Source organism: Diaporthe batatas, assembly GCF_019321695.1.
Source record: "Diaporthe batatas strain CRI 302-4 chromosome Unknown Contig00005, whole genome shotgun sequence".
Taxonomy (NCBI): Eukaryota; Fungi; Ascomycota; class Sordariomycetes; order Diaporthales; family Diaporthaceae; genus Diaporthe; species Diaporthe batatas.
Genome location: NW_025408552.1, coordinates 2,718,911 through 2,738,381, shown reverse-complemented (window position 1 = coordinate 2,738,381; position 19,471 = coordinate 2,718,911). Strand labels below are relative to the sequence as shown.

Genomic DNA, 19,471 nt, shown 5'->3' with positions numbered 1-19,471 from the left:
CCTGCCAACGACCTTAGGACACCCTAACAACTTGCTCGCGGTTTTTGCTAATACGACCCTGCACTCTAATAGGCGCGCCAGCGGCCACGGCCATCCTGTTCATAGTACCTGTCTGCTAATACACCAGCCACCAGAGGACTGTGGGGTAAAGAACCGACCCCTCGGTATCAGGCTCGGGCTCAACCCTGTGGACTTCGGTGCAGCCATGCCAGCCTTTTGACATTTTCCGCACCATCAAAGCTTCTCGAACACCATGGGGTCTCTGACTCTGTCTGTCATTCCCAGCATGATTGGTCGCTTTCCTGGTCCATGCTGCCATGCAGACAATACCAACGCCTCGCAAACCCCCAACTTGACCCCCCTTGCGTCTAATCAAACCCAGTCATCTCGCTCTGCCTGGCTCAGAATAAGCGACCCCCGCAGATCGTCGTGGGGCCGGCTGTCGCTGCCGCCCACAGTCAAAACCAAAACCCTTTTCACTGTGCCTACACTTTCAGTGCAGCCCACTCTGCATGTACATCCACACCAGAGAGCATGACGCACTGCTTCAACCTGCTCTGCCAACCACTTAGCACCATCGTGCAGCAACCAGCCTGAGCAGGACCGAAGAAGCACCGTCATCCGAATCAATCACAGTCAGCTTGGCTACAGCACACAGGGATCATAAACATATATGAATAACTTCAATAACTGGTCATACTTCACCGCGGCATATTGCTTTGTGGACGATCAGCCCTTTGATTCTCGAAATGACTACGGCAGCCAGCAGACCTCCCACAGGGCACTTAAGCGGTGTGTTGTAGGGGTACTTTTGACTAGGACGCATTGTCTTTCTCTCGTCTTCTGTACCGTGCATACTTACCAATATCCTATCAGGATCCTGTCGGTCGAGCTTCTACGGCAACGTAGCCATGCGGACCGTAAGGCTACTGGGCTGAGGCTGCCATGCAGTACCCGTATTGCACATAGTAGTGGGTGAGACGGAACAACCTCAGTGTCGCACGCACCGTCCGTCCAGTCTCGTGCGCGGCCTGAGCTCTGGGCGACCTTCGGCAAGCCACACGTGCATCCCATCCCACACCCCCCCGAAGACAGAAGCTTCGAGTCCCATCGCACGAATAGGACAGTCCCGACAACCGCGCCTGTGCAGCCACTGCCGCTTTAGCGTCTCGTCCTCACGAGGTTCGTTGCAAAGGAGGGTGTCCGTCCACGATGTGCCAAGACGAGAGAGCATGAGGAGAGAACGACACTGCGTGCGCATGACTTGCGCGGCGGCTGGTTGCCTGCCCAGTGTGTGACACGCAGAGGCATCGGCTGCTTGTAATGTACCCACTTACACCAAGGTACGACCTGGGTGCCTAACAACGATAGCACACCCACATCTACCCACAACTCGTAGTCTTGTTTTGTAAGCACTGCCTGGCGGGGGCTCGCATGGGCTGGCTGGGGGGCTTACAAGGTGGATGAATCCGTAAGAGTCGCTGCCTGGCGACGCCGCGCGTTCACGGTTTGGCTCTCGCCGCTCAGAGGGCCTCCTCGACTTGCGGCGCAAAGATGGTGAACTCTTGGATTTCATGGCTTTCTAGGATGCCTCTCTATGATCATATGTGCCCACGCCAGACGAGTCCTATGAACAAGACATGGATGGAAGTAGGCAACAGCAAAGCCCACCCCAGCTCAGCGAGCCCGTCCCCAGATGACACAGCATCAGCCCAAGGGTGCCTGCCACCTAAACAGGTAGGCCGAACCCCTTGCTAGAACCGCCCGACAGGCTACTTGTCCTGCACGCTCTTCTTGACGCCCTCGACAAACGCCTCCACGGCATCGCCACCGCCGAGCGGCATGCCCCCACCCCGCATGTAGCCCCCGTTCTCGACCTTGACGCCGAGCGCCTCGGCGATGGACGGCAGGCCGCCGTCGCGCAGCGCCATGGTGAGGCTGGCGAGCGACTGGTGGAACTGCGGCGACCGCAGCACCTTCTCGAGCAGAGCCTTCTTCTGGCCCGGCGTCATGGCCGCGATGGCCGCCGCCGCCGACTCGGCGCCAGGCTCGCCCTCGACGACGTCGGGCGCCGCCCCTTCGCCCTGCTGCGCCAGCACCAGCACCGAGGGCGGCAGGAAGTACAGCAGGCTGTCGATGTAGCCCTCCTCCGCCGCCCGCACCATGGGCACCGTCGTCGGCGCCTCCAGGAGGTCGCTCAGGAGCGGGTACGCTTTGCCCTCTGCCGGGTGCTGGCCGCCGGGGGCGCCGCCCTGGCCGCCCGGGTTGAGCGAGTTGAGGAAGTTGCGCACCGCTGCTGCGGCGTCGGGGGCTATGTTGCTAGCACTGCCGGGCCAGTTAGCGGATGGTTCACTTGGGAAATGTTGAGAGCGCGAGCGAGCAGGACGGCGAGGGGGTCTGTAGATTCCACAGTATCAATTGCCTCCCCGTGAAAAATCATGTCTATGAGTACATCTTGATATCGTCAAGTTTTGTTGGCCTCGCGGCCTCCCGCTTGAAATGCCCCTGCCAAAGGACCCGTCTCGCGCCATCTCTGCACAACACCGTGCTCTCTCGTCAGGCGGCGCCCACGACACCGTGTGGCTTGCTGCACCCGCAATTCTTGCAGGCTCCCGGTGATTTTCAAACAAGGAGAAGGGGAGAAGTTGACCTACGCTCTCGCACCGTCAGAGCCACCCTCCCGCGCCTCTTCGCCCTCTTCCCGAACGTCACCGCCCGTGGCATCCGCACCAGCGCCGCCACTGCCAGGCTCAGACCGGTCGCCGCCATGGCCCTGGGTATCCTCCATGGACTCGTCACCGTCCGCATCCCGGCGGCCGCCAGAGCCGCCGCCGCCGTTCCCCACCGAGGCGAGCTCTGCGTTGACGTCGACCTCGTCGCCCTGCAGCAGGTTGTTCACGATCTCGCCGATCTTGCGGTCGCGCGGGGACAGCCAGGTCGCGTCGCCGCTGCTGCTCTGGGGGTGCGACTGTAGCCAGAAGAGGTGTCTTGTGGAGGAGGACTCGAACTTGAGGACAAAGATGCGGCCCTGGGTCCTGGCGGACGGGGTCTCGGAGGATGGCTCGACGGGGACAAAGGTGCCGTCGCCGGGGATCATGGTGAGGTCGAGTTCGGGCTGGTCTGCGGGGACGCTGCGCTCGCGCCAGCAGAAGTGAAGGAGGTCTGCAAACGGGGAGGGTTAGCTTCAAGGTGTCCGAGGGGAAGACGGCTTCCGAGGGGAAGACGGCGGCAGGGGGGTTGGGGGACGTCGTTGCCTACCATCGTCGGAAGCTTGGTAGAGGTAGATGTAGCCGGGTCGTGGTGACGGTTTCACCTTGTATGGCTTGGTAGATTGCTACTCTACAGGTTAGTATGCTACAGTTCGCGTGTGCCGATATCATACACGGGTTGGAGAGACTAACGTCGACCTCGCAGATGCCGGCCTTGAAGGTAATTATCGGCCGGAGAGACATGGTGCCGGTTTAGTGGGGGTGTATTATGAGTCCAGAATCCAATCCGCTCTAAAAGGGTGGAAAGGAGGGTGTGAAAGTGTTAGGGAGGCTGTTGATGCGAGCAGCTTCTGGTCGGAAGTATGAAGATCGTAGTGTAGTGTAGTGTAGGTAAATCCGTCCGGACAGGCAGCTTCGATGGAGCTCCAGCCAAGCAGCAGAGCGGGAAGGCTGCGGTCCCTGACGTGTTGCTGACAGGGGGGCAGGGGGCGGGCGATTGACGCTTTTACCTAAGCAATCGAGTCGGAGCAAGCACTAATCGTTTGTTTACACAGCAATCATATTCTCAGCACTCATGATATCTATCTTATGCTTGAACCCATGGAATCTGCTAGATTTGAACATGTGCATCTGTAGACACCACACATTTCAGAGAATTCCACATGGCAGCCCGTATAGCAACCTGTGTAAATCCGACAAGTTCGCCCAACTCTCAAATTCCGGGTTTTCACCAGTCAACAACCGCCATAGGAGAGACCGGAAATCTGTTGCGATTCAAGGTGAATTGTAAGCTGGGTGGTGATGGATCATCCACAGTGGACGACGCCATTTGCCTGCCAAGTCCATGCGGCACCTCGTCTGTATAGTGGCTCCACCATGTGGAGGTAGTGAATTTGCAAGTCTTTAGCGCGGGTGTGCTAGTGAAACTAACCGGTGATACGTGCCTCCGTCCACCGATCGCTTGCTTTGTCATCTCCCGGAAACCTGTGGCAGCCGCACCAAGTGGTTTTCTGGATTTTCTGGCTTATCGCGAACCCGACCCGCCCCCCAGCAACACTTCTCCAGACGACGACGACAGTACCACGTTTCGTTTCTTTTCCTTCTCGCCTTCACCACTAACCCTTCCATCAATTCAAAATGTCGGCGAAGGTTGAGTCCAAGAAGTTCGGCAAGGGCACCCGGTCGGTCCCTCACCACTCCGAGAAGGCCCAGAAGTGGTACCCTGCTGAGGCCGATGCCCAGCCTCGCAAGGTACGTTGCGATTTGCCCGACACGGGATTTTTCTACTTGTGGAGGAGCTTGGGACACACGGACGCGAGGAAGATGGCGATATCAAAGAGCTCGGTGGAGACGAGCTGGAGCGCAAAGAGGGCCATATTCTCTCTCGAATGAGAATGGCAACGACCAAACCGACAACCACAGCAACAGCATTGGCATGATCGACAACGCGACCGAATTTCGAAATTATAGGCAACACATTTGAATGGACGACCAGGCAATATTGGGGGGTTTCGCGACCGGAGAGGCGGCAGACCCGCGGCATGATGCACTTGGTCGGGATAAACAAACCACACGGCATAGTAGCTAACTCATGCATCACCACAGGTCCGCAAGGCCGTCCGCGCCTGGCAGCCACGCAAGTCCCTCCAGCCCGGTACCATCCTGATCCTCCTCGCCGGCCGCTTCCGTGGCAAGCGCGTCGTCCTCCTGAAGAACCTCGACCAGGGTGTTCTCCTCGTTACCGGTCCCTTCAAGATCAACGGTGTCCCCCTGCGCCGCGTCAACTCCCGATACGTCATCGCCACATCCCAGAAGGTTGACCTGGCCGGAGTCGACGAGAAGAAGATCGAGGAGGTCGGCCAGCCCAAGTACTTCGTCGGAGAGAAGACCAAGGAGAAGGCCGGCGAGGAGGCCTTCTTCAAGCAGGGCGAGAAGGCACAGGTACGAAACAACTGTCCCGAGCGACTGGGTGCCCCTGGTGTCCAGAGAGGACGGCGGATGGGGCACATGGGAAAAAGAGCGATAGGAGCTAACAGGATTGTGATTTCTAGAAGAAGGAGGTCTCCTCCACCCGGGCAGCGGACCAGAAGGCGATCGACAAGTCCCTGCTGGCCAACATCAAGAAGGTCGAGTTCCTCGCGAGCTACCTGGCCTCCTCCTTCAGCCTGCGCAAGGGTGACAAGCCCCACGAGATGAAGTGGTAGATTATGTCAAGCTGTCGGTTGGTTGGGAAGGGGGCGTGGCGCACGACGACACACCAAGAACACCCTCCGGAAAAAAGATGAAACTTTGCTTTTTAGGGAGGGGTTTACAAAGCGGCATTCGTGGAAATCGGAATTAGGGATGACCTACGGCTAGGCCACTTGCATCTTCCATGTCGAAGATTTCGGTTCATTCGCGGCGTCTGTAATGAGGGAATTCTACCAAACATCACAAAAAAACCAAACAGAACCGGTCAAACCAAAGTTTCGGTGGTCCTGCGTGCCGAGCTTTTCACGAATGAGGACATGAAACGAATTTTGACAAGAGGGGAAGAAAAGGCCCGAGAGAAATCTGGTTGTGTGTGACTGCGAGTGTGATATAGAAGGGCGTCCAAACAAACTCCTCTCCTGGATGTGTGAATTCCGGTATTGGTACTGAGCATCTAGAGATATCCCCAATCCAAGACGTGTGCACGTCGGAAGCCGTTGTCCTTGCCGCTCGCTGTGTGGGGGGTGGATGCTTGCCATACGTCACGCATTTGCAGGCCCGAGTCGACATGTGATCTGTGTACACATAAGTGGGTTTGTGGGATCTTGTTATTTATCCGCGGCGGTCGTCACGAGGGCGGAGGAGGCTAGCCAACTACATACACCACGGGTGCTCACGTTTAAAGTAAGGAGCGGGTTCGGCGCCCCAGCACCGAGCCCGTCATCTGCCTTCCCTATTGCTGCTTCTCCTCGCGTTCTACCCAACTCTGGATCATCCCCTCCAGCGTTGCCTCGTATTCCTTGCATGTCACCTTGCCGCTCGCCTCATCCAGGTAGGTGTTGGCCTGGACAAAGACCTTGCGCGGCTGTGCGTTGGCCACGACCACCTGGCGGACCTTGGTGCCCCAGTACTCAAGTCCAACGGCGGACATGTCTTCGGCGAAATATTTGGTGCCGGTTTCAACGTCGGCGGTCGACTTGTAAATGTGGATCTTCTGCAGCATGTCTCCCACAGCTGGTAATTGCGATTGTTAGTTAAGTACTGCCTGGAACTTTTCGTACAAGAGAGAAAAAGGACTGATGGGGGGTGGGAACCGCTCAGGAAGCAACTCACCCTTGCGACCCTTGGTCAGGATCAAGTCTCGGTTAAGGTGGATCTTCAAGTCCGAAAGATCATCGGCCGAGGACTCCAGCTTGCAGAAGTCCTCGCCGGCTTGCAGGAAGCTTTTGAGGATGGCAAATCGCGCCTGGCAATGTGGCTGTCCCCACTTCTGGCTCTTGGGGTCCCAGAACTCGACCGAGGCCAGACCGGCTCGCGCCATAGACAGGTACGAGGCGTACAGCAGGTCGCCGGCCTCGCTGTCCATCTTCTCGGTGCCATCGCCAAATCCAAAGATCTTGAGCACGGGGAACTCGCAGCTGAGATACATGGCGACGAGCTCAGCTCGGCACTCCTCATAGGCTCCAGCCAGGCCACCGAAGACGGACCCCCAGGTCTGTCCCGGCTTGTACCAGGATGTAACGGGCTTGTTGGTGAGGGGGCTGATTGGCGGGTTCTCCTTGTCGAAGTTGAAGACTCCGGGGGAGGTCTCCTGCAGCAGCTTGCCACACCCGTGGCCTGTCAGCTCGTGCAGACCAACCTGAACCTCGAAGGCAGCGTCACGGTACTTCTGGTAAATCTCGAGGTCTTCGTCTCGAATAAAAGGGATCTTCTCGTTAGGTGCCTTCGCACCGAGAACATTACCGAGAGAGACGTTCTTGAAACCCTCCGACTGCCTGATATCATCGTAGTTCGGGATGTTTATACCGGCCGGTATTCCTGATCCTGCGAAAGACAGAACCTCGAGAGATGTGAAGTCGGGGGCAAGGAACTTGTCCTTCTCAAAATCGGCGCTCCAGGGCAGAAGAGGGATCAGCTTCGGCGCTGAGCTGACAAGCTCCCCAAAAGCACGAGTCCGCTCCTTGTTGACCATGGCTGCGAAGCCCTCCCACTCGCCTCGCACGCCTGCGGGGTCACGATATGTCTCGATGAAACCAATGTTGGTCTCCACGTCGGGCCCCTTGTCCCTGATCCAGTAACGCTGGCTGTCCTTGAAAGCCAGCAAGGAGCCAGAATCGAAGGATTTCGCGTATTCGAGGTGCATCTTCTTCTGGGTCTCGTTGTCTGCATTTTCGGCAGCCTTGGAGATGTTGTCGGCAATGATAGCCATCTCCTTGGCGTGATCTCCGTAGACGAGCTTGATGGTTTTCCCAGCCAACGCCCCGTCGTTCACCTTGAACTCGGTTTCCTTTCCGATGTCACCTCCCTCGGAAGGTATGCTGGTTTGAGCTGATGCGATCAGGATCTCGAAGACTCCGTCCTTGGTCTTCCTCAGCCTGGTGTTCTCAGGCAGCAGACCCTTCTTCTCCATGAAGTCGGCAACGGCTCCAACCTCTGCCTTGGTGACGTCTGGGGAGTCGGGGTAGTAGGTGGTAAGATGGCCATCATCCGGGTAACCCAAATGCATCAAACCCGGACTGCTGGCCGAGAAAATGCCGCCATTGGTAGCCTTGTAGAACTTCTCGGCCTCAGGCGACGTGGCAGCTAGCTTGTCGACATCGCTCTCCTTGCATCTCGGAATGAACTTTTTGTCGCCGAATGACTTGTAGTTGCCACTAGAGGCTTCTTGTCAACATGGCTGAAATGATAAGAAAACACCCAAAGTTACGGCGTATGTTCGCTTGCGCTTACCTGTTCCCAAGGAATTGAGCGGCCCACTGCAAGAAAAGAGTCACATCCTCCTCGCTGACGCCGGCCTTCTGGCCGAGAGCCTTCCAGTCGCCCTTGCAGCTCTTGTGCAAGGCGAGGATGAAGTCAAAGATGGGCTCAGACTCCGGGGACACCTGCCGCAGAGTGATGCGCTGGCCGGCAAACGAGGCTCTGGTCCAAGTGTCAGTGATGTGAAGATTCTACCCAGGATGGAACAAGCTGGTCGACGAGGAGTCGGAGCAGACACTGATCCCGGAGGAGGTCATGGTGTGAGATCATCTCAGAGGAAGACTGCCACAGCGGGAGGCTGTCAAATAGGCGAAAGTGAGCGTTGAACGGACTCACTTGCTGATATAATGGGCATATCTCTTCTGCTTGTCGGTCAGGGCGTCGAAGTGCTTGGCGATCTCCAGGGGCACGACGCTTGGGGGCGAGTCGGCCAGGTAGCTTGAGAGTTCCTTGGCATCCATGGTGAGGTGTTGACGGGTCGGCTGGGTGAGGGTGAAGCTTGCCGCAGGGACACGTGAGGCTCTCGAGGCAACAAGTGCAGTTGTTTTGGGCGCAATGGGGCTCGATGTGACAAGTCGACGAGCTGCTGTCTTTGCTACGGAGAGGGGAAGACGATGCATTTATTATGTCGTCTCCCGGCCTTCACCACAGGTGCCGTCACTGGTCTAGGTAATCCAATGTTCCCACTGTGCCTGTGTGCCTGCCCGAAGCTTCTTTGTTTTAGCTTGCGGTTGGGTGCTATAGTAACGATCCTGGTCTCGCGAGAGTGCCTCAGACGGGCAGGTCCCCTCGTCTCAGGACCCAACCGTCGGAAAGGTCCGCTTGTTAGGGTGTTACCCACCCGCTGGTAGCCGCTGCCCCATTCTCCAGCCACCTCTCCAGCGGCTTCCATAAGCGGTCACAATCAGGCTGGATGAATTCTTGTCTTTGGCTCTCAAGAGTCCGGGGAATCCAGAGCAGAATATAGTGACGTGCTACTGGCTGAATATAAATTCGGGCTCAATGGCTACAGTTTCGCCCTGTGGAGGGTAGACACAGCATTAGAGCAAACGGTCTGCCGGGATGTGTCTTGTACTGGTGTCACTCGACCATATCCACATAGGGTGGCATTCTGGGCACGGATTGTACAGTAGACACATAGGCAGATACGCTGCTCACAGCTACAAGAGTCAACCTTGATCGTTTCGCAACCCGCCCGGCAGCAGAAGCAGCATCAATCGCTGCACGGCCGCAGCGTTTCACGGGCACGAGATCTCCCTGTGGCAAGATGCGGTGCCAGGTATTGGCCTAACAGAATCTGGGGAAGCGGCTCAAGGTTGGCAGACGCAGGTGACGACAGGGGTGGCCCGAGAGCCCAGGGATTGGAGGGGCAGCTTGAGGGGCACACTTAACGTCGGTGTAGCTAACAACCTGAACCTCTCTAGCTGTCAAGCCACCAACATCCACTCTCCTCCTCTGTGCATTCCACCTCCCGAACTACCTGCACACCAACCTGTCGACCAGTCCAGGATCGCCTGCACGCCAATTATTCCCCGCTTCGCAAGAGTCTTACGGCTTTTTTTTGTTGTGAAGCTCGCAGACGTCGCCCAACATGTCCTCGGCCGATCCATTCGACTCGGCCCTGTAAGCCATGTCCACCACCCCCTGAGAGGCCAACAGCCAGCACATGCCCCCCCCCTGACTGCCAGAGGCTAACCCGTCCCCGTCCCCGTTGCCGGCCTCCAGCGACCTCCTCCGCCGCCTCAACCCCAAGTACACCCAGCGCAACCTCGACTACATTATCCGCCTCGCCCCAGACCTGACCGAGGACCTGCTGTCCTCCGTCGACCAGCCCCTCGTCGTCAAGCGCTGCAAGCAATCTGGCCGCGACTACCTGCTCTGTGACTACAACCGCGATGGCGATTCGTACCGCTCACCGTGGTCCAACCAGTTCGACCCGCCGCTGGACGAGGCCGGACCAGGCGGTGTAGGAGCCGGTGGCAACGACGGCGCCGGCGAGGGTGCCGTCCCGGGCGAGCGTGTGAGAAAGATGGAGGTCAAGGCGAACGAGGCCTTCGACATCTACCGTGAATTGTACTATGAGGGGGGCGTCTCTAGCGTCTACCTGTGGAATCTGGACGATGGGTTTGCCGGCGTGGTGCTGTTGAAGAAGTGTGAGTCTCTAGCGTGTGCCCGTCGAGGAGTGTGGCCTGGTGGGGCCAGGAGGTATCGTCTATAAGCGAGGGCGTCTCTCGCTCATCAGCGCCTTATTTCCCCGAGGCTCAGTGGTGTCTCTCCCTGCCGATATCACTGTTTCCCAGAAGCCGAGCTGACATGTCTCACCTCGTCTAGCCTCCCCGTCTGGCGGCAGCAGCAGCGGTGTCTGGGACTCGATCCATGTCTTTGAGGCTTCCGAGCGAGGCCGCACAACACACTACCGCATGACCTCAACGGTGATGCTCAGCCTGGCAGCCAACGGCAACGTCACCCTCGGCGAGATGGACCTGAGCGGCAACATGACGCGGCAGGTCGAGCAGGAGCTGCCCGTGGACACGGACGAGAGCCACATCGCCAACATCGGCCGCCTCGTCGAGGACATGGAGCTCAAGATGCGCAACCTGCTGCAGGAGGTGTACTTCGGCAAGGCCAAGGACGTGGTGGGCGACCTTAGGTCGGCCGGGAGCCTCAGCGAGGGCCAAAAGGACAGGGACGCGCAGATGGAGATCATCGGCAGCATGCGCCGGTGAGGCAACCACTGCGCCATGTTTTTTTCCGTAATTGCAGAGGCCAGCCGCGCGACGTGATGGGGCGGACGGGCCAGAGGCAGGCTCATGACACACGCGGGTCTTGATTGCAGGAGTTGACGCCTATCCCTGCTGGGCATGGAGGATATGGCACATGCGTCATGCTCTTATTACGCGGAGATGAACGATAGATCATGAGACGGCGTCTTTGTGCAACGTGTTGTTTCGAGAAGTACAGTTCCCTCCCCCCTATCTGCCCTCGCGCTCCCATTGCGCACTGCGTCCAGGTAGCAATAAGGTTATGTCCTTCGCGGGTTTGTGTCCGACGGCTGTTTTGGACGCCGGACCTCGGCCAACAAAACATGCAGCAGCAGCAGCAGGGTGACATGGAAGGGAAGTCAGGGGTGGTTTGACTCTTTGGAATCTGCAGCTTCGCCGGTGGCGGAATGACTTGCATACACAGAATACCTACCCACAGAGAACACACATGCGTACTGTCCTTCATACTCGGCACAGTCGCTCACTAGAGCCGGTGGTCGTTGCGGATGTGCCTGTTTAGGAAACCCCAACCACCAACCCCAAATCCCTGCTGTCAGATGTACTCCCTTTTAGACTTTTTCTCTTTCGCACTTGACATGCAATGCGCATCGGCCGAGCTTGGCGGGCGGGCACTTCAAAGGAATATGATGTCCGCACGTAGATCTAGGCTCGGCTCCGGCCGCTGACATTGCACACGCCCGCAGTCTGGACAAGACCCTTGGCCCGTTTTATCCTCCATCCCCCTCCCCCCATCAAGCATTGCGTTCACCGGCTCAGTTTCCCGAGGAGCCGGGACTGTGCTTCCTTCACGCCTAAGGGTGGGAAGGGGGAAGGGGATATCCTACAGAGGTAGTTTACGCGGCCCATTGTCACCACCTACGGGGAATGGGTGATGCTATGTTTCTCCCGACTGTGTTGCCGGTCGTCCTTTTACGTTCGCGATAATTGTCGCTTGTCGGCCCCTGCAATCCCTGACGGCGGTGAGGTCAGACCGAGGCTTCTGGCATCTGACCGAGGCCAGCATCATGTCTGAATACATTCGGCAATAAGGCTACTCATAGCCGAGTCGGTGTCTTGTTTGTTCAGTCCAGGTAGGGCCCGACGGGAAACACTCGTTCCGGAGTGCCATGACTGCTACTGCTGTAAGGGAAAAGAAAGGCGAAAATTCCCCAAGGAGGAGGGAGAGGCAGGCTATGCGTATGCACCAAGGATTCGTCCGTACATTGCGAGGGGTCAAAGTGACCAAACTGTCCCATCGCGTCTCCGAAGCCCGGCGACGAGACCAGCCTACTGCAGGCCTGCAGACAATCTTGCGCACGCGCGTGGTGTTCAAAGCCTCCCAAAAGGGTGTGACGAGTCTTCCGTTATGGCTTTCTGTTTGTTTGTTTGTTTGTTGGTCTGTGTCCTCGCATGTGCATGGTAAGTGTAAGTGTGCGTGTGTCATCCCCAGCCGCGGAGATACCAGCAGGGGCCCCTGAGAGGCTCGGTGTGGGAGTTAAAAAAAAAAGAGACTTTGCGCTTCTGCACGATGAACGATCTACTGACACAGGCTCATCCCAACGCTTTGGTTCGGGGCCCGTCTCGCGCCCAACAGCAAGCGCAGAACACGGGGCACCCAGCCGCGCAGGGCTGTCTAGGTGTCTCTGATTCACGAGCCTCCTCTTATCCTCCCCTTTCTCGCCAAACAGCCGATATCGTCTGGGATGACGACGGCCAAAAGGCTAATTGGGGTTCCCGGCGCGGTGGGAAGCCCGGGGGACGAGACGGGGGGCCGTCCCGCGGCACTCTCAGGCATTCAGAGCTCACATCTTCGGCCAGACCGTCCCCAGTGAATACCTAGCCTCCTGTGGCCGCTGGCCCGACCTCATGCTCCAGCATGGGTGGCAGGCGGTGATCAAGCGGCCTGCGATGCGGCCATCTTGCTGGAAGTGCAGTAATTGTCTGGATGTTACTGGTGCGGCAGGTTGAATGTTCGCAGGGCCTTATCAACAGGGGATATTAGAAGCCAATGGAGCCTGTACACGTCGTCAACTGCCAGATATCGTGCGCCAGCCTCGTGGTGGGGAGGAAGGGGACGGAGGGGCTGCAAAGATTTCAGCCGGAGGACCGTGTTTGACAAGACAGGAAGGAGGACGGGAGCGAGAGAGGAAATTTGCTGGTTCTCCCAGAGCCGAGAGGTCTTGGACTGCCGTGCACTGAGGGAAGGGGTGCCATCCAGGCTAGTGTAGTCGGAGTCCGGGGCCCCCATTTCTCTGTTCTGGAGTTTGATGGAGGCTTCTACTGCAGAGTTTCTGCAGGGGAAATTGGACGACAGACAGCTCCTGCAGCGAGAAATTTGCACCAGTGTCTGGTGACCCCATCTGGGATGGCCCAGTCGCCCGCCGTGTGGCTATGCTAGGCCTCATTCATACTCTAGAGTTTCGGTGACGCTCGATCAGCAGGCGATCGTGTTCCGTCTGCAAGATGAGAAAGGGGTGGCGCCTGAGGAACCAGAACCCTTTGGCGACGGAATCTCACCACCATGTCTCGTGGTCCGGGTGGCCGTGGTGCTACGGCGTGCGCGAAGAGAACCCCGGCCAGCCAGCTGCGGCGCGGAGGATCAGGCGTGGGTGACATGAGTTGCTCGTTGACCAACAAAGTCCTCGCTTGTCACCGACATGGTGCCGTCAGTCTCGCGAATCTCGGTGGACGGGGCGGAGTGACGTTGGCAGGATTGCAAAAATGTCCGCAGAGGAGTTCCCTGACATCGGGCTTTCCGCTTCGGGCAATCTGATCGAAGACTTCTAGAAGGGCGAGCTGTCGAAAAAAAATGTGACAGGCAGACGAAGCTTGGAAACAGGGCGGAGGAGGCCGAAGCTTGGCCCCCTGGGGCCCCACCCTACCTGGGCGGCTGGGCATCGTTCTGCCGCATTCTCCCGCCCTTCGACGGAAGGCACACTCAGGTCGTGTTTTGTTCCCGAGGGGGCCCCAAAACGTTCCCATCCACTAACGCATGCTCCTATGCAGGCCTGAAACTAGAGTCAATCTTGGACGGGAACGCCGCGGGCCAACAGTCGCGACATGATTACAGTGCGCCGTCATGATACTGCGCGTGGAGATTAATAAATGGAAAGGGTGTGCGATTGTCTGCGCGGTGAGACAGGCGCACCCGTCCAAGTCGTTGTCATTTCCGTCTCGCGCCGGCTGGTGAGAAAGAGTATGTGCAGTATACTGTAGTATGTGTAGAGTGTGGGAGTGTGGGAGTGTTTGTGTGTGTCTGTGTGCCTGTGTGCCTGTGCGTCTGTCTGCGTGAGAGGGTAGCAGTGCGTGTTGCGTGTATGTATGAGGGAGAGTTATTATAAGCACGCCAGATTCGTTAGCCAATGCTGCCGCTACTACCTACCTACTGCTGCTGCTAATGCATAGTACCTGGGCAGACCGGGAGGGAGCATCTACCTACCTTTGTGCGGCTCCCTGTTACGGTGGTGCATCGGCATGGTTGTCTCAAGTCTGTCCTGCACTGGAACCCCGAGTGCCTCGTCCCACAGGCGGGCGAGCTCATCATGTAAGGGGTTCTGCGGGTGGGTGCTCCAGATTCATCCATCATCCAGCATCTTTTCCGGGCTACAAGCCAAAAAGGTAAACGGCTGGCAACCCCCAGGTTTCCAAACTCTCAGCTCCAGTTCCAGCTCATCTCTCTCTCTCTCCTCGCCTGCGCTGCGGACGGTGGTACAGCCCGGATGCGCAGGACAATTTGTCATACCAGCACTGCACTTTCAACTACGTGCATGTCGTCCTCCAGCGCGGTGGGTTTTGTCACATCTCACATGCGACGAGCAGCCTCGACGGGGAGGAGTGCCCGGGGGGAGGGGTAGGAGAGCTCGCAGGACCCCCCATTGTGTCACAGATACTATTGCAGCCGAGAAACATTGACATTCGGCCCTTGTGAGTGGGAGACGGAGGTTCTGGTGGCGTCCACGGGTCCTTAGACGAGGGATCCTGACGACAAGATCTGCCTCGTTACTGAGCCCGCGACCCAGCCTGCCAGCATGCCAGCATGCCAGCCTTCCAGCCTTCCAGCCCAGCGAGGCCCCGGGTCATGCAGGCAGGAAGAGGAACTAGGAGGGGCCAGGAGGGGCCAGGAGGGGCCAGGATGCCTGGCATGTCCATCTGTCTGGCCGTCCGCATGCAGTCGGGCGTGCAACTATGCCCTGCGACTGCGTTGTCCCTGCGATTCAAACCCCGACTGTGATGTGAGACTTGAGATGTGAGTGAGAAAGAGTGAGAGAGAAGGGATGAAAGGGGGCCAAGGACCGAAGACAGAGAGACCGAGACAGAGACAAGAGACCTGCGTGGATGCAGGTACATACGTACACGTTCAGGTACTCGGTACACATCTCATGGGTCTGGACGGCCTGACGAGGTGGTGGTAGTGCATAGTAGGACCCAGGCACGTCTGGGAAAATCTCCGGGCCTTGGTCGACCGGAATCATGCTCGACTGATGACTTGACATGTTGCTTTGTAGGAGCATACCACAGTAGACTACCTGCTTTAGGTACCTACTTAATAAGTAGACTACTAGACTTACAGATACGTACACCCAGAGTGTACTGTAATACTTAGCTGCCACGGTCTGCACCACGTCACTCACTCACTCACTCGCCCTGCCCACCTGGCCCATCTACTGATACATATTTGATGATACATGACACATACAAGGACCCTGCCTGAGACCAAGGAGGGTGCTGGTGTTTGCTTGCTTAGCCGGCGCGAACGCGAACGAAGATCGACCAACTTAGTAGAAAGATAGGGAAAACCCGAGAGTAGGGGTTCCAGGGCGACAGGCAGAAGCACTTGAAGAAGGCCAGTCTTCCCTTCCCGACCGACTCAGAAGTGATGGTCCGGTCCGATCCACTTACACCCGCCCGCTGTCTCTCATCTGGTGGACATCGTCCATCCCAGTTGGCCCTGGCCGCCTGCGATTGAAGAGGGTAGCATCGATCAGACGACCATCTTGCACGCCCCCCGTTCGTCCTGACCGTTCGTTCGGTCATTCGGTCGTTCGGTCGTTCATCTGCCTCTTCCCGCGGATCAGACTAAATAGCTCACCCACGCCCACTCGCCTGGCTCACACACACAACACCCTGGGGCCCATCCCCCGTTTGTTAGCAGCAGCAGCAGCAGCAGCAGTAGCCACTGCAGTTTGTCGCAAGAGCGGCGTCTTTCCGAAGTCGGGCTGGCTCTGGCTCGTGCAGTCGGCTCAGGTTTCTCGACGAAGCGAGCGATCGTCCATCCAAAAGTCCAAAAAGCTGCCCTCCCATCCTGGCAACCCCGTCGCAACCCCGTCCACCCCGTCCACCCACTCGGCCATTGGAACCTCGAGATTGCCTGCCCCCAAAACCCACCCTTCCACATCCACTCTTCCACCCCAGCAGGACCTGACAGAACAAACCCCCCCCCCCAGCTCGAACCTGGACCGCAACGACCGTGTTTTCGCTGCTCCCATGATAGCTTTAATCTCGCGTATTTTGCAGCTGCTCGGCTGCTGACGGCCAACCAATTTTCCCACGGCTCCCTCCTCTCGAGTCGACTTGTTCCTCCCCCCCCCTCCTCCCCTTCAGAGAACACACCCCCAATCCCAGCATCCACACCTGCACACCGAGCATTCCTCTTGGGGCAATCCTCTCAACGTCAAGCTATATACCTCGTGCCCCGGCTTTTTTTCTCCCCTGGACGGCGCCCTCGCGAACCAACAACAAGACTGCAAGACCCCGTCACTGTATATCCGTCCTAGTCGTCCCGGGCCAACCGTTCATTGAAATCAAAAACCCCCCTTCCAAAAGTGTTACATCGATTGGGACGAGAGCCCCGCCCAGGGCACAGGCATACGGAATTTGAACCACCCCTCCCTCAATCAACCTACAACAATCCCTTACGTTCTGCAGCAAAACACCTGAACCGAGCGTCACTGCTTCTGCTGGGTGTGACTCGTAGCGAGAGTCCTTGCGCCGCCGCCCCCTTCCTGTCTGCCCCCTTTTCCCTACGCATCGGTCCATGATGGCGGAGAAGCCCTCGGTGTTGATCATTGGAGGGCTGGGATATATCGGCCGCTTCCTGGCCCTCTACATCCACAAGAACGACCTGGCCTCCGAGGTCCGCGTCGTCGACAAGGTCCTGCCGCAGCTGGCATGGCTGGCTCCAGAGTTTGACCAGGCCTGCGCTGGCGACAAGTTCCTGCAGGCCGACGCAAGCAGAGAACGTGAGTTACTGGCCCCTTTCCCCCTTAAAATACCATTCCGTTCGAAAGCCCTCTCCCTTCCGTCTCCTCTCGACAGACAGGTTTCTGACAGCGCCGACTCTCCCCATACAGAAGCATTAGCCCGGATATTCGACCGAAAAGACGGGAAGCAATTCGACTACGTATTCAACTGCGGCGGCGAGACTCGATATTCACAGGAGGATGAGGTGTACAAGCTGCGCTCGCTTGGCCTGTCGCTGGCCGTCGGCAAGGAGGCAGCCAAGCGGGGAGTGAAGGCCTTCATTGAACTGAGTACGGGCATGGTATACAAGTCAGATTCTGCGACGAGCAAAGAAACCGACAGGACAAAACCATGGAGCAAGATTGCGACGTTTAAGCTGCAGGCCGAGGAGCAGTTAGCAAAGATACAAGGGTGAGCAAGAGCACACGTCCCAAGCCCTCCATGCGGGCGGCGGGACATCCAGCTAACCACGCGCACCCCTTCCAGTCTCAACCTCGCCATTATCCGCCTCGCCCACGTCTACGGGCCCTACGCCTCGCAGTGGGTCGCGACAGCGCTTTGTATGGCGCGTGTCTACAAGGCGCAGAACGAGGACATGAAGTTCCTCTGGACGAAAGACCTCCGCACAAACACAGTACACATCGACGACGTCGTGCGGGCACTCTGGTCCGTGGCAGAGTGGTACGCGGCCGGCAAGAAGAATTGGGACGACAAGGCCATGGGCGGGCCGGTACCGATTTTCAACGTCGTGGACAAGGGCGCCACCACGCAGGGCAAGATGGCCGAGCTGATCGGCTCGATATTTGGCATCAAGACGGGCTTCCAGGGCACATTGATCAGCAGCTTTGCCAAGCTCAACATGGATTCCGTGGTCGAGGACGTGAACGATGAGCTGCTCGGCCCCTGGGCGGACCTCCTCGAGGCTGCTGGCATCACGAGGCCAGGGCCGCTGACGCCGTACATGGAGAAGGAGCTGCTCAAGGATACCGATCTGAGCATGGATGGCAGCAGGCTGGAGAAGGTGCTGGGCTTCGAGTACCAAAATCCTCAGGTCAACAAGGAGCTATTGGAGGAAGTTATTGAGAGTTATAAGAAGATGAAGTGGTGGCCGTAGCGAGCAGCCTTCAAAAAAGACACCCTAGGGAATAAAGCAACAGCTTGAACAAGGAAAACCGACGTAGGACTCGTGTGGCCGAGGGTCATGGGCCCAGGATACCAGCCAACTCACCAACGAAACAACCCCGGGGAAAGAGGCGACAGCGGGGAAGAACCAAACCTGACAGAAACCCAACATCGTCTCTTTCTGGACACGACATTGCCCACGGAGATGGAACCCAGCCACGCCAAAGCCTGAAGTCTCCCCGAATCTCGAAACTCGCATCTTGCCGGGCGCTGGCACCTTCGAATTGATTGGGTCGGCCCGCCCCCTGCGCGAACACCACGGTCCAGATCCTTTTTCCTTGGCTTATAAATGTACCATTATAACATCCGGTTTCCTTTCTGGTCTCCTGGTCTGCTCGCCCGGGCCATATCATCGTCCCCGTGCTTACGCACACACCTCGAGGCGGTCGGAGAAGTGAAGAACATGGTGGCACGCCGCGGTGGCGTGGTCTTAAGAGGCTTTCAAAAGAGGTAGATGTGTGTAGCCACACGAGGAGAGCAAGTGAGGTCAAATGAAAAGAGAGAGAGAGAGAGAGAGAGAGAGAGAGAGAAAGACAGAAAGAGAGCAAGGGGGTGAGGTGAGTCAGCATGCGAGGTTCGCAGTCGGACGATGGGGGGGGGGGGGTGATACAGGGCCAATATATACAAACATGGACACACACATACACACGCATACACCCTTACACACACACACACACCTACTGCTCGCACTACCAAGGGCATATTACCACAAGCAACCTACTCCGTACCTACATCCGGCTCCAGTTTCTACAACGAATCCGGTCGACGGCCGGTGGGTGCCGCGCGGTCTCCCTGTCACGTTTCCTCCATGTCTTGGACGATCTCTGAGTGGGCGGCTTAAATTTTCCGATTGGCCCTCCCGCATGCGATGCTACTGCGTGCGCTCTGGTGTAATCACAGTGGGCATGTATGTATGTATGTACGGGGGAAGGGGGGCACAGATTTGGGAAGTCACGGCGCGTAGGCGATGTAGGGGGCCCACAGGGTGGTGTCGGTAGCATGTCTCCGGAGGTGAGTTGTCGTCGTCGGGCAAAGAATGATGATGACTGGGCAAGTACGAGGAGCCCATGGCCGTGTGTGGCATACCGCACACACACAAACACACAGCTTCTATCCCGCTTACCACCCAGC

The 19,471-nt window shown here is 57.7% G+C and overlaps 5 protein-coding genes across 5 annotated transcripts; 3 read left to right on the top strand and 2 right to left on the bottom strand.

The window, feature by feature from the left end:
* Positions 1-1,541: 1,541 nt before the first annotated feature.
* KVR01_005494 (proteasome regulatory particle lid subunit RPN13) lies at positions 1,542-3,718 on the bottom strand. Its single transcript, XM_044794374.1, has 4 exons — positions 3,402-3,718; positions 3,259-3,334; positions 2,655-3,162; positions 1,542-2,325 (listed from the first exon to the last, which is right to left on the bottom strand). The coding sequence occupies exons 1-4, from the start codon at positions 3,450-3,452 to the stop codon at positions 1,773-1,775; spliced, it is 1,188 nt and encodes a 395-aa protein (XP_044645939.1). The 5' UTR covers positions 3,453-3,718; the 3' UTR covers positions 1,542-1,772.
* A 386-nt stretch (positions 3,719-4,104) lies between these two features.
* KVR01_005320 (uncharacterized protein) lies at positions 4,105-5,892 on the top strand. The gene is made up of 3 exons (XM_044794629.1): positions 4,105-4,460; positions 4,815-5,150; positions 5,261-5,892. The coding sequence occupies exons 1-3, from the start codon at positions 4,347-4,349 to the stop codon at positions 5,411-5,413; spliced, it is 603 nt and encodes a 200-aa protein (XP_044645765.1). The 5' UTR covers positions 4,105-4,346; the 3' UTR covers positions 5,414-5,892.
* Positions 5,869-8,896, bottom strand: KVR01_005484 (dipeptidyl-peptidase III). The gene is made up of 4 exons (XM_044794888.1): positions 8,493-8,896; positions 8,130-8,318; positions 6,513-8,053; positions 5,869-6,413 (listed from the first exon to the last, which is right to left on the bottom strand). The coding sequence occupies exons 1-4, from the start codon at positions 8,774-8,776 to the stop codon at positions 6,133-6,135; spliced, it is 2,295 nt and encodes a 764-aa protein (XP_044645929.1). The 5' UTR covers positions 8,777-8,896; the 3' UTR covers positions 5,869-6,132.
* A 682-nt stretch (positions 8,897-9,578) lies between these two features.
* On the top strand, positions 9,579-13,755 carry KVR01_005525 (F-actin-capping protein subunit beta). The gene is made up of 3 exons (XM_044789509.1): positions 9,579-9,779; positions 9,882-10,309; positions 10,488-13,755. Exons 1-3 carry the CDS (start codon positions 9,748-9,750, stop codon positions 10,880-10,882), a joined length of 855 nt encoding a protein of 284 aa, XP_044645970.1. The 5' UTR covers positions 9,579-9,747; the 3' UTR covers positions 10,883-13,755.
* A 1,745-nt stretch (positions 13,756-15,500) lies between these two features.
* On the top strand, positions 15,501-18,870 carry KVR01_005663 (uncharacterized protein). The gene is made up of 3 exons (XM_044787799.1): positions 15,501-17,157; positions 17,269-17,569; positions 17,645-18,870. Exons 1-3 carry the CDS (start codon positions 16,953-16,955, stop codon positions 18,270-18,272), a joined length of 1,134 nt encoding a protein of 377 aa, XP_044646108.1. The 5' UTR covers positions 15,501-16,952; the 3' UTR covers positions 18,273-18,870.
* The last annotated feature ends 601 nt before the right edge of the window (positions 18,871-19,471 follow it).